This window comes from Notothenia coriiceps, unplaced genomic scaffold (genome assembly GCF_000735185.1).
Source record: "Notothenia coriiceps isolate Sejong01 unplaced genomic scaffold, NC01 NC01_scaffold00035484, whole genome shotgun sequence".
Taxonomy (NCBI): domain Eukaryota; kingdom Metazoa; phylum Chordata; class Actinopteri; order Perciformes; family Nototheniidae; genus Notothenia; species Notothenia coriiceps.
The window spans coordinates 338,724-352,339 of NW_011368185.1; the positions used below are offsets into that span (position 1 = coordinate 338,724).

The 13,616-nt window shown below is 40.2% G+C and overlaps 1 protein-coding gene across 1 annotated transcript in view; it reads right to left on the minus strand.

The window, feature by feature from the left end:
* The window catches only part of irag1 (inositol 1,4,5-triphosphate receptor associated 1), a 30,287-nt gene that overhangs the window by 2,897 nt on the left and 13,774 nt on the right, over positions 1-13,616 (minus strand). Inside the window, exons 20-35 of the mRNA XM_010791502.1 lie at positions 9,769-9,987; positions 7,984-8,084; positions 7,837-7,898; positions 6,953-7,117; positions 6,663-6,740; positions 6,520-6,569; positions 6,257-6,313; positions 5,482-5,937; positions 5,301-5,379; positions 4,772-4,892; positions 4,576-4,606; positions 3,248-3,388; positions 2,909-3,040; positions 1,237-1,387; positions 916-965; positions 290-436 (exon numbers count right to left, since the gene is read on the minus strand). Coding sequence (XP_010789804.1) covers positions 290-436; positions 916-965; positions 1,237-1,387; positions 2,909-3,040; positions 3,248-3,388; positions 4,576-4,606; positions 4,772-4,892; positions 5,301-5,379; positions 5,482-5,937; positions 6,257-6,313; positions 6,520-6,569; positions 6,663-6,740; positions 6,953-7,117; positions 7,837-7,898; positions 7,984-8,084; positions 9,769-9,987 — 2,040 coding nt within the window. The remainder of the gene's footprint in view (positions 1-289; positions 437-915; positions 966-1,236; positions 1,388-2,908; positions 3,041-3,247; positions 3,389-4,575; positions 4,607-4,771; positions 4,893-5,300; positions 5,380-5,481; positions 5,938-6,256; positions 6,314-6,519; positions 6,570-6,662; positions 6,741-6,952; positions 7,118-7,836; positions 7,899-7,983; positions 8,085-9,768; positions 9,988-13,616) is intronic.

Genomic DNA, 13,616 nt, shown 5'->3' on the forward strand with positions numbered 1-13,616 from the left:
TTTTAACTATTTTATATATTTAATTTGTTTTGTTTTGCCAAGTTCCAAAGTGTCGTTAGAGAGAAAAAGAGAAAAAGTAAAAACATTCAAATTTCCATTTTGAAATAAAAATAAAAACCTAAATAAGAATTGCTGTCCTTTAAGTGAACCCCTTGGTAAGCAAGAGTGATGACTTCTAAATAACCCATTGTATAAAAGTGATGTTCAGCAGTTCACGGAGTGTGTGTCACTACCATAAATTCTTGATATGTAATTTCCTATCATTTCCCGAAAGGACAGGAAGACTTACCAGGACAGGAAGAGCAGCACTTGTGATGGGTCCCGTGCTGGGGCCCATGTTGAGGCCCGGGAAAGCTGTGGCTGGGGTCTGACCCGGGATGTTGAGGAGGTTAAACTTAGGCACCACCGCTACGCTCACCCTACGTCTTGGTAGAGCCTAGTGAAGAAAGGGTGAAAGGGAGGCAGAACATGTGTCAGTGTGGAAATAAGATGATTTGAGATATACATTTCAGATGTGAACTCACTGAGAGAAGAGCATGTTTCATACATTGTACAGGAAACTCAAAATAACTTTGAACACAAGACGGGGGCAAATACGTGGTGCCTATGTAAGCATGCTTACACTCTAAATCAAGACAGTAAACGTTATACCTGCCTAGCATTAGCTTGTTAGCTCCGTCGTTTTGAGCAAATTAGAGAGTCATGGCTGAGACTTTTACTTATATGACATGATAACACACAAAAATGTCTTGTTTTAACTGACTTCAAGTTGAAAGGATAACTCAGAATCAGCATACTTTTTCAGAATCAGTCGAATCATTTTTATTATTAAATTAACAACTATAAAAAACAAAGAGAAACTGCAAATATATTTCAGCACTCAAAATGATCCCGCTGAAAAAATAGCATGCTTACCTTTCCCAAGGTGAGGGACATTGATCTTGATGGCCGTGGAATTCCATCATCTTTATAAAGAAACACAGAATACACCAATGCATGAGCACAAAAAACATTCATTTCATGCTGATATCGTTACCGAAGCTGCAGTGAAGTTGCTCAGTGCACAGTGTTAGGATATTCCAATTACAGTGGAAAGTGCCCTGATGAAAATATTCATGTAGAGCAAGGCAACAAATGAGGATGAAAAAGATGCATAAAGAAAGTCTACGTATTTTTCCTTGACCGGCTTTAAAAATAGTGTTATCCTCTGTGTGTTCCTGTGCAGCGCAGTCTTACCTCCAGTGTCAGCGGATGGGCCGTAGCGGATTGAGTTCTGGTTGGCCAGCTTCTTAAACTCCATCAGCTCTGCGTGGTCTTTCTCATAGGTCCTCTTCAGATTTTCCACATATTGCATCATGACCTCAGTGGCCTTGTTCATGCGTTTCTCCTGTTGCGCAATAAAAAGTAATCAGTACAAGGATGCATTAACGTCAAAGCACAGAGACTTTAAAAAACTAAACAAAACCGAATCTATTTTTTACCCAGGATTAATATGAACATAAGGTTGCCCAATACTATACCAAGACTATATACAGTATGTGAGATGAATCCTGTCCTCTTTGGTACTAACTGCCTAACACCACATCCAGCAGACACAGAGCAATATTAACTGGCTTTTTTTTTGTTTCCCGGTTTAATGGTTTGGTGTACCTAACGTATCCGTCTCTCTGTTCAACTTTCTTCATCAACAATATCCAAGTTTGCAGCCTTATTAGTTGATTATTTTCCTTTTCCTTTACAAAATCCCACCCCCCCCCCGATAAAAGTATCCAAGGAATACACAATAGAATATATGCAGAGCAGTGTTGATTTAAAAAAGCAATTTGAAGGTTGGATATTTGTAAACCTTTTTTTGTGAATATATATTAATAATTTAAGATGTAAATGAATTCCAGTTTTTTTGTAGTACTTTCTATTTTTATTGTGACATTTGGTGGCATCAATTTGTGCATTTGATACAGATAATGGAGCAGTTGCTTTAGGGCCACAGTGTATATCCCTTAAGGTCAAATAATGAGATCCTCGACCTCCACCCCCCCCTCACACCTCCACACAGAGCCCCCCCACATATCAAATCCCAACTTAACCCCTGTGTATGACTATCTACAGAAAGTTAGTCCAACACAACATTTACCTGTGATTTACCCATGCTCATCTTGATTAGCTTGACTCGTCAATGTCAAATCTATAGAGCGTATTTAAATGAACAAATCCTGCATGAAGTGTCTAAGGTCGTAGAATTGATCAATTGCAACCATAGTACTCTGAAAGTGGCTCCGTGTATCTTCGCAACCTGAGTCTTATGGCTCACTTACCGNTTATTGTGACATTTGGTGGCATCAATTTGTGCATTTGATACAGATAATGGAGCAGTTGCTTTAGGGCCACAGTGTATATCCCTTAAGGTCAAATAATGAGATCCTCGACCTCCACCCCCCCCTCACACTTCCACACAGAGCCCCCCCCACATATCAAATCCCAACTTAACCCCTGCATACATCCATGTTATTATTTGCAGTGTAGAGGACTTCAAGTGAGCTGAACTGGATCACATGTTATAGGAGACTTAACTACTCTGCAATTTATAGAGCCGTAAATGTTATTAAAAGATGGGCAGTGTTTCAAGGAAAGCGAAAAGAAAGGCCATAATGAATGAGGGGTTTGGGATGATAAATAGCCAAAGACTTAAGTACTGCAAAAACAATATATTTTCTCTCCACTAATGTTTGCACAAGACAACATAAAAAACATCCCAATATTTTTTGTAAATGCTGCCAAACAGACAAACTGGTCTTTAGACATCCTGAGGGAGACAGTATCTTTACTGATCTTTTGCACTTTTTTGATACACACTGCAGCGTTCTTTTTTATCTGTCACTAACATTGGTATGCATTTGTGTAACTGCACCTGTCGAACTGCTCCAACGATCTCTGATCTGCTGGAGAGCCTCGTGGCCAATCGGTGCAGCACCGCTAACGTCTCGATTAATCTCTGGAAGGCCTCACGCTGCTCCAGGTTCTGCCACTGTGGCGACGAAACCTGCAAGAAAGACAACAACATCTCTCTCAGGAAAACTAAGAGTACATCAATGTCCCATTTTGCACCTGGGATTGGACTCGAACAAGGTAAATATTTACAGTGGGACACTTCCAGGAAACATTAAGGAGATGAACGAGCCCTAAAGAGCCAGAGGGAATTCCTCTCCTTTGGTTTATATAATATCAGCTGCTGTTTTCGAGGGCTGACCTTCAACGCTCCTTTGAAATCTCCTAGCTCTCTCTCTGTCTCTTCCTCCGTCAGGTTTCTCTCCCTCTCCGCCTGTTTGAGCCGCATCTCCAGAGTGTAGTTGTCATTACGAAATGCCAGTGACAGCTGGACAAATGCATTCTGTGGGGAGAAAGAAACGGCAATGTAATACTCAGAAAGACACATTACATAGCAGAATAAGATGAGATGCTGATAATGAACGCACAACAACTCAGAGGAATAAATCAGACAGAATTAATTGAAAAAAGGGCCTCCCATATTGCACCACACAAACACACACAGAGGCTTAATGGGAATCAACGTGTGAGGGCGAATCGAGCATGGGGAACAAGCTGTGATTCTGACATTTGACCTCTGGATGTTTTGCTGCGTTGATCAAAGCCAGTCTACAGATTTCCAACGTACATGGGCCACGGCTGAGAGGAAATATATGACCTCTGACTGTCCTGATCCAGAAGCTTCCCAGAGGGATCAGCCAGAGAGGTTGCAGCCCGAGCTCGACAGCGTCACAAATGTTTGCATTTTCTCCACAGGAAATCACTCTTAGGTCTGATCAGGAACAGAAAAAACTCTTTCCTGCTCAGATAGCATCGCTAAACTCAGGCAATTTGCACGTAGGTGTCATTAACTTCCTTAGTAACAAATCAGTTTATTATGAACATGGGACTACTCTGCTTAAAGTAAACAGATTATTGTTGGCAGTCAAGTTTATGACCCATTGTATGGTGACTTTGCACAGTTAATTACTGAGGAGTTTTTCGAAGGCGGAAATGAGATTGAGAATATTACATTGAATGTAGCACATTAAAAACCAGATAAGGGATTTATTTTGATATAAAATAATTTTAGTTTAGTTGAATCAGTATCTAGCTATTATTCAGGGTTTTATATACTGTTCTGTACAGCAAAAAATCAATTAACAAGCAATACAAGTTAGAGTAGCTTAGCACAATGACTATAAAAGGGGGGGGGGGGAGACATTTAGCCTGGCTTTGTCCAAGTGCAACATCACCTACCTGCTCAAAAGCTCACTAATCAATTTTATTTCGCTTGTGCATCCTGTATAAAAACCAGTTGGAAGATCTGGCACATATCCCCACCAGAAAACATCAAATTGAACACAGTTTAAAAAAAACAAATATAACATGTGCGCTAATTACCCGCTTCTATCTACCTTTCCCTCTAACTCTCTGGAAGCTAAATAAAAACATCAAGTATAGCATGCAAGCAGAAATTACACTTTCAATCTTGAATCATGAACGCAGAAATGATGTGTATAGATCACCCACAGACTGTTGGATACCAACCTCAACTTCTTTTTCAGTGAGAGGGGGGGCACTGGAATGAAATCAAAGATGAACTGTTAGTATGGTGAGTAATGGCAATATGGTATTTGTACAGTAATATTAGGAAGTGGGAGGGTTATTCTGTAGTGATGAGATTTTTAAGAAAAGAAGGCAAACAATTAAAGTTAACTTAAGCAGCTGTTAGTTGGTTACACACCAGCCTGGTAGACCTCGGTGGAGTTTAAGTTTTCTCAGCATCAGATCTGAAATGTTTGGCATGGAGTCAGTCTTCTCCTTTGCCTCTTCATTACTGACTGAGTTTGGAGAAGATGGAGGGCCTGCAGACACATTTTTGCATAAATCATTTATAGAAAAAGGTGTTTTTACAGTTTTTAATTAAGTCTCAAGTGATTTGAGACAGCTTTATCTCTTTCTAAACCTACAAAAAAATACATCATCTCCTAATTTCTTCTTCCACAGGTGGTGTGTGGCTCACACACTTTAACAATCATGCCATCTGCTGATGGAAAGTGAAAACCGCATGTATTTCTTTTTTAGGAGGCTGCCAGTAAATGGGTGGCACAGAGGGAAACAAAAACAAGAACAGATCCTCATCATCATTTTCTGACTGGAACAGATTTCCCCTCTGATTCAGGAAGTGCCCATCCTAGGCGACATTGCTGAATGTGCTGCTGGAAGTTTTTTCTTTCTTAAACGGATTAGAGGGAAAAAACAAGGACTGTTACCTTTTTCCTGTTCAGCTGCTTCACTCAGGTCTGCTAACTTTGATCCGACTATGCTTTGGTTACGCAACAGCTTGTGCTCCTGTATACACAAACACCCACGGAAGAACAAGGCATTTACACATCATCTTAAAGAAGAGGCCTCTGACTACAAAAGCAGTAATGACAGTCCACTATGTCTTACCTCTCTGAATTTAGACAGCTTCTGTACGCTCCCCTGCTGGCCGGGGAGGTCCTTGTACCCGGAGGATTTGAAGGCAGCATCCCTGGGCTTGTCTGAGAAGGTATCCTCCGCTGTAGGAGGGAAACTAGGGGCTCCGTTCCTCGAATTAAGGGTGCCTACAGTATCCCAGGAAACAGCCCTCATAAGAGGAGGGAAGGCCCCGATGGTCTTGATCTCTGCCGTACAGGGGGCCTGTTGAGTCGGGGGTCGGGGGACGGGCTTGGCCACCCCTGTGGCTGGGGTCTGGTTGGGGTTTCGGCCTGGACCAGGTCCCTCATCTGTTTTACCGACTGCTGGAGGACTCTTAGGTACAGCGGGGTCACAGTTCTCCTTCTGAACAGCAAAACGAGGCGTCAGAGTCCCCGAGGAAACTTTCCTCTTCTCAGAGGGCTTCCAGTCCACCAACAGCCTGTTGCCCTGAGGTGAGCAAGGTCATAGCTTTTATTAATTCATTCAGAATAAATGTGTAGTTAACATATAATATAGCTTTGTGTTTAAAGGTAAGTCATTTTGAAGTCACTCATGGATTATCTCCCTGCAGATAGTGCTAATCTTAGGTCAAAAGGGACTGTCTTTCTCTCAGAGTAGTGCTGCTGTACACATTCACTTAAAGTAAGTAACACAATGAAAAATTATTTGTGTGTGAGCTCCTTTATCGAGATGAATTAACTTTTTGAGGATACTAAAGTCACTAAGAACAAAAACAAATCCATAATGTCTGTTCACAATATCTCACCTCGTGATCTTGTGTTGTCGGGTCTGTCTGCTCTCGCAATGAAGACAACTCCTGATGCTACAAGAGAGGACAACAAAGCAATTTTCTGTGGTCAATACATTTGACTCCAACCTAAAAAAAAGGGAAGTTCAGAACATTGCCAGTAAGAATTGTGAAAAAAAGAGGATGCATAACAAATATCAGCATTTCAACCCATCATTAGTGCAGGTTCTCTTTTGTTGTTGCAACTTTAATAATGTTAATGATAATAAATCATTCTTTACCTGCCCAACTGACTGTGAGCTGACATAGGTTGCCTCTGTAGATCCTACAGCTGAAAGGGTAGACAAAAACATTCTTGCAGACTCAAATTGCCAAAACATAAAATGAAAATAAGCAGAAAAGCTCTAAGTATATAGCTGTATACCAGTTTGAGGAGCCACAGTCAATGAAGTGCTTCTAGAGGAACACGGAGAGGTTGAGGGAGTTGGAGTTGGAGAGAGACCTGTGGGGAAAAAAGATCAAACACACAATACTTTGAGATGAATGTGACATTATCCTTAACGAACTACTATTAACAGAATATAGGAAATAAGTTTACCAGAGAATGCTAAGAACTTTTTTTAATTAACTTTAACGTGTGTGTGTGTGTGTGTGTGTGTGTGTGTGTGTGTGTGTGTGTGTGTGTGTGTGTGTGTGTGTGTGTGAGTGTGATACCTGGTGGTGAGTCAGTGAGGGAGCGGCGGCCGCGGCGGGTCAGGAATCGGTCGCTGACCTTCTTGGCCTGCTGGAGCAGCTCCAGGTTCTTCTGTCGATCCTCCTCAGAGAGCTGCAGCTCCGGCAGCGGATCTTTCACCAGGTCGATCACGTTACCTGTGCTGTCTGCGAAACACACACACACACACACACACACACACACACACACACACACACACACACACACACACACACACAAGGTTATAGGCATCGATGTTAACCAGATGGCTTGCTTGGCTTTATAAAACAAAAGAAACTAAGACTTTTCAAATCTACACTTTTGAGTACAAGATTTTAACAAATTCTTTGAGTGCTCTTTGATGAAGTGGGATTTAACAGTTTAAAGTATCATGACAGTGGATCATTTACAAATGACTGTGAGCCAACAAATCATGTGATGAGGTTCAGCCAAGTCAGTGATGTTTTGTTCCCCTCCACTCCTCAGAAGAGAGGAAAAGGGCAATCATCAAACGTAATTAAAGCTGCAAAAGCATGTGGGGCATGTGGGAGGACACCTCGACAGATTCCTCTCCAATAAAACTGACAACCAAACCAATGTTCTTGTGTAACCTCACAGCATAAGAGCAATACTTGTTTTTAATTATCATTCTAAGGAATGTAAAAAACACATTTTAACAAAGTTACAAATGTCCACTTAAATACAGTTCAACAATCTGTGAGTTCAATTTGTTGCTGGACTAAAGAAGATGTTGCCAATGATAATAATAGCTATTGTGGTTATCTTAGATCTTATATAATTACAACGGCACAATGCCAGCTTGCGTGCGTGCGTGCGCGCGTGTGTGTGCGCGCGTGCGCGCGTGTGTGTGTGTGTCTCTACCCACCCACTCTGGTGATGGGTCCTCCAGAGGAGTTGCGGGCCATGCGAGATCTGGGACTGTGTGGCCTGACGGGAAACAGAAACGACATGTCACTGTTTGGATCAAAAAAAGAAGAAACTATTTCAGTGTTTGAGATGCTGAGACAATTACCTGGTCTGCTCCAGAGGACGTCCATCTTGTTGGACAATAGTGGCCTGCTGTGGGTAGATGATGGTGGGGCCTGTCATGACGACAGCTCGACTCGGTGTAGACTGTGCAAAAAAAACAGAATCCGGTGTATTGCAAAGTAGTGGGAAATACATTTGCTTTGGTGTGTTGGTGCATAACATACAAATATTTGGAGGTAAAAATGAAAGAGTAGAATAATCAAGAAAATTACTACAAAAATAATTTTAAAATATTTGAGAAGTGTCACAAAACATGTCCAAGATGACATAAGGTTCTAGCTAAACTTGCATTAGAGGAATGTTCTACTTTCATGAAATACAAGTTTGTTAAGGAATATGCATTTTATTAAAAAAAAATATGAACTGGCCTAATAAAGGAATTAAAACTAGGTTTGGAGAAACAGCTCCTCCACAAGGTAGTAAACATGCATTTATTGTGCTATAGTGAAGCATATTGTTTGACGAACTTATGTAAGGATTTACTTCAGTTTGTAGGAGGAACTCGCACTTCCATAAAGTATGGGGACTCACACACATTTTTAATTGAATGGTCAACACTGAAGCAGCAGGGGCTGAGACTTCTTCTCTTTTGTGGGTCAAGCTTAAAAATGCTAGACCCTACATCTTACATAACGCAGGCTGTCTGTCCAGAGACACAAAACAAATGATACTGCTTTTTCCAAAGTTTAAGCAACAAACAATTTCAGTTTCAAACATAGCTAAGACTACACATCATCTTGAACTATACGTTGTTCAATTCCTGTTTCATAAAATCCCAAATCCTGGTCCAACCATATAAGGTAGGTAGTCAAGTAAACAGCAGACAGAGATCAAACAGAAATTCCCTAAGAGCTGCTCTCAGCCTATCTTTGCACTACAATCCAAATAAAAGGATTCCTTCTGATGGTGATGCTGCACAAAGGCCACTGCTGTAGTGAAGGTGGATTTTTTTAATAGTTTTGGCACATGCCCTGAAGATTGAATTACACAGCTTCATCATTTTCTGCAGATATCGTGCTCGGTGTTTATGAGCGACTGCGGCAGAAGACGATGTTCTCAGAGTGTTAACACTTTGCTCTCTAAAGAAGAGTTTGTTAAATCAACTTCTAAATTCGACCTCTTCAAAATTATACTGTCTACATTGTTGTTATCGGGTCAGTTTACCAAAATAAGGCAAATATTTAATGTCAATTGCTCTAACTGATATCGAGCCATCTTCCAGATATGGTTCAAAATATATTCAAATGTGTTTGAGTGAAATACACCTTAACATTTGAAAGGATTGCTCCTGATTGGGTTGCCAAAGTTCCCAGATCCTATTTTAACAATTCTGATTATTTAAAAAGAAAAATGTATCAATGTGAACATCAACGCTACAACAAGAAATAAAGCTCATTAAGTATTTGTTTAACTTTTATAAAGCCCAAAACGAAATCAGAAATGTGCCTGAAATGTTTAAATACATGGATGATTCATTATGAGAACAGGAAAGGTGGCCTTCAAAGACTCGTAAAATACCAATGAATCGTTGAGAATACAGATAGTAATAAGATGATATTTACATTAACAAAAGATGGAGTTTCAAGCTTAGTGTTTGTTGGTCACGCCAACACTGAAAGCATCATTGTTAACTTTAAAACATTTTTTTTAAGGACAGGCTTTCAGTAGAATTGATATAATCTCCTCATCAAAGCCAAATGGATTATTAAGAGTCAGATTGAATGCCCTCACATGCTTTTTCCTAAAACAGAGTATGAGCTACACTCACTGTACTGGGAGAGCTGGAGGAACTGTCCATCTCTTCGGGGGAGTCCTCCTCTTCCTCGGGCAGGGTGGGCATGGTGGGGAGCAGAGGGGGGCGTGAGCGGGTGCTGGGGAACACAAAAGGTCTCTCAGCGGGGCAGGGGGCAGCACAGGACTTCTCGGGGTTATGATCACTCTGCTCTGGAGGAGATCCCTGCGGGAAGTGATCCTCCTCTTCCTGGAGCTGCAGGGTCATGCAGAGAAAGACACAATCACATGTATGTCATGCATGAGAAGACACATTACAAGTTTAGAGTAACTCTTTCTGAGCAGCAGGAAGTTGTTGTACATAAGCTTCTGATCTTTAAAAGGGGCCATATTATGCTTTTGGGGGGTTTCCCTTTCCTGTAGTGTGTAGTGTATATAGGTTTTTGTGCATGTAAATGGTGTGCAAAGGCTAAGACCCCAAAGTTCCCTCCAGGGAGTGTATCTCTCACACACTCTCCCCCTGCCTGAAATGCCTCCTTTGGACTCCTTTGTTTGCTTCCGTAACATAATGACATCATCATAGTTACACTTGCGCTTTTATTGGCTAGAGCTCCAACACATTGTACGTGATTTGCTAAGGGGCGGGACATCTCTGAGCGGATGACTAATCACAACAGATCCGGCCAGCTAACCAATCAGAGCAGACTAGGCTCTGGTTTCAGACAGAGGCACAAAATACAATTCTGAAACCCCAAAATGTCCATAATAGGGCCCCTAAAAACACTGAATGATACATGAATGGAGAGATTCTTAAGTTTTTCTAAGTGATCACAGCTAAAAAAGGAAACCCAATAATAGCCTTATTTCCATGTCTTGGAACAGAAGCTCTGGCCATTAGTAAAAAAAACTCTCTCAAGAGAAAATCTGTTTCCAATGAGAATATAAGTCAAGCATATAACCATAATGGAAAAATGTAATGAAAAATTAGCCATGTCATCAATAAGATACAGTGGGTTGCACTCTCTCCACCACCATTAGAAGCAAAGGAAGATTGGTTAATGCCTTGCCTTAGTGAAATAAATCAATTTTTGTTTTATTTATGCCATTAAATGCAACTATTCATGAAAGACCAAAGAGCACCTTAGTGAAATTGTCTTCCTACAAGGAGACTTAGAGCAGTAGAAATGCTAGGCTTCACGTGCCGCACATCTTGCAATTGCCACAGAGTACTGCACTTAAAATCCCAAAAATGTCAACTTTGACCTTTCAAAGCCTTACCAGTGAGATAACACCTGTATGTGAAATAGCAACTTTTTATAGATGTATACAAGAGAAGCGCTGTGGAGCAATGTTTTAACAAGTAGGTTCCCGTTTTGTTTTTGTCGTTTAGTTATACAGGCACACATGCCAGATAGTGGCCAACACAACCCACATCCTTTTCTGGATTTCAATCCTCTTATATAGATTGTGGTAGTAGTAATGACAACTTTGCAGATGTTTGGTAAGAAACTCTGAATTGTAACATCACTAATGTTTAAAACAATGTCACAGGTCTCTTTTTAACTTTGTAAATATATGTACTTATACTGTAAGAGAAAATGTAAGAGAAAAAGATGCATTTAAGATATTGAAAATATGATTTTCCTAGATCCAAGAAGTAACAAGCAGCAATTTTACATTTTGTATTGATGCTCAGCAGAACAACAAAATAACTTACACAGAGTTCTGCCTACAACACGACTGATATAAACGCAGATAAATATCACTCTTGTCTGAGCCTGAAGCCAAAGGTAAGTATGTTGTTCTTCTCACACAGGGACTGTAATCAGGCAGGTACAGCACTCTGAATAGAGCAGATTTGTATAAAAACCCTGTGCATCCCAGTCAGAGTAACTGCTCTCACAAGCTGACTGAGCTCCTGCGGGACTGTGTAAAACTAACAGAGGGAATGTATGAGAGCATGTTGTGTAACACAAGCATGAAGATAACTGAGATGATAAATCATCACTGTACACTAAATGTTTTTAGCTCACCAACAGTGTGAATTTATTAAAGCTTGATTTATTAAAGCTTGAGGTTGAAGAGACTGACAGTATTATCATAACAACAGAGATGAGACCAGAGACTGAATCAAATTGGCCAAAGTACAACAAAATATATATATAGAGTAGTGTCAGAGGACTCCTAACAGAAGACAAGCTGATGCAGCACTCAGCTATGAGGGAAAAGAAAATAACTGATCAATCACTAAACAGAAGAAACTGAAACACAGATGTATCTTGTTCCTAAGATTCAAAACAAAGTCAGATATTTTCATATATTTATACAAGAATGATCAGCATTACTGGATCATGTTGACATGTATGCAATCTGAACACCATCTGTCCAAATAATATGTTGGTGAAATATTATATTTCTCAAAGACAATCTGCCCATGTTCAAATATCTCCCAAATCTGAAACAAAGGCTGATATGTGGTATATTGATATGTAGCAGGGATGAAACTAACATTCAGGAATGAAACCAACAATTATTGTCTTTAGGAATCATTTTGATAATAAGAACTATATCCATAATTTGTTAGCATCTTATCGTTCAAAGCAACATCTTGTTTCCCGCTGAAAATAAAGATACTTACAAAATTACTAAAACATTTATTCAATTGAGCAAAATTTGCAGATTCATTTTTGTTCTATTTACAAATCAAGTAAATGAATAATCAAGCTGATCAATTCAGCAGCAGTTAAACTAAAGAGAAAGAAAAGCGGATGACTTAATTTAGTTAAATATTATGTGTGCCCGATGTTTGAACCTTTGTTTGAAGTTACAGCTTCTTCCTTTCTAGTAACAAATTCATGCAAATCTAAGAGCAAAACCCTTTAAAGGAGCACTGTCTGCACAAACGATCGAGAGGGGTTAGTGTGCCGGATGCTAATGTCACACGTTTGTTTGGTCTTACCGAAAATAGAAAGATTTACATATGCATGTCCAGCACAGACGTGGCTATGTTTTTGCAGGCGGTGCAGATGATGAATAAGGCGTGAAGGCAAGTGAACGGTGCGAAGAATAATTGGTTATTTCAGAGGTACGGCATGCACTTAACAAAAGGACAAATGTTTTGTGAATACTGGGCCAGAATATGCAGTGTGCTGCTCAGTGTCATCACAAACATGACACGTTCTTGGGAAAATATTGGGACAGAACCGCTGTGAGTCACTTGGGAGGAAATGGGTTGTTTAACTGTCCCCCAGCGTGCTGCGAGAATATTTCCTGACTACAAGAATCCTGTCTTATAACATCAAGTCCACTTCTCTTTCTCAGCCTGTAGTAGTGTTAAGTATAGAGTAATCAACACTCAAAATCTTATCTAGCCGGTGAACTGTATTCTCAGTCTACTTCTTCTGTGATTATTCATCAAATGAGAGCAAAAGTCAACTTCAAGTGTGTACTGCATATATAAATACGAGAGTGAGTCACCAAATACTTCTTACATGATTACCTAATTGCCCCTGGAGTTCAGAGCGGCTTTAGTAACAACCACCTGTCTTGATTTGAACAACTACTGAATATTAATTTCTTTTTATGTAACCCCTATTATTATTCCGCCAATACTCGACTTTTTCCACAGCTGTAACACTCTGTCTTGTCTCCTAATGTATGCCACATAAGGAGAACAAAAAAATCAGAGGTGCTACAAATAGTTTGTATTTGCACGGCTATCGGTTTTTCCATTTCTTAGGAAAAACGTCTAACAAAACCTGGCAGATGCAGCTCAATAGTCCTTTGAGGAGATTATCCTGCAACAACGCTGCCATCCTGTAGTGCAGGAGGCTCGACGGTTCAGACAGTTTCCCCCTAGCAGACCATGAGACTGAGATAAATATT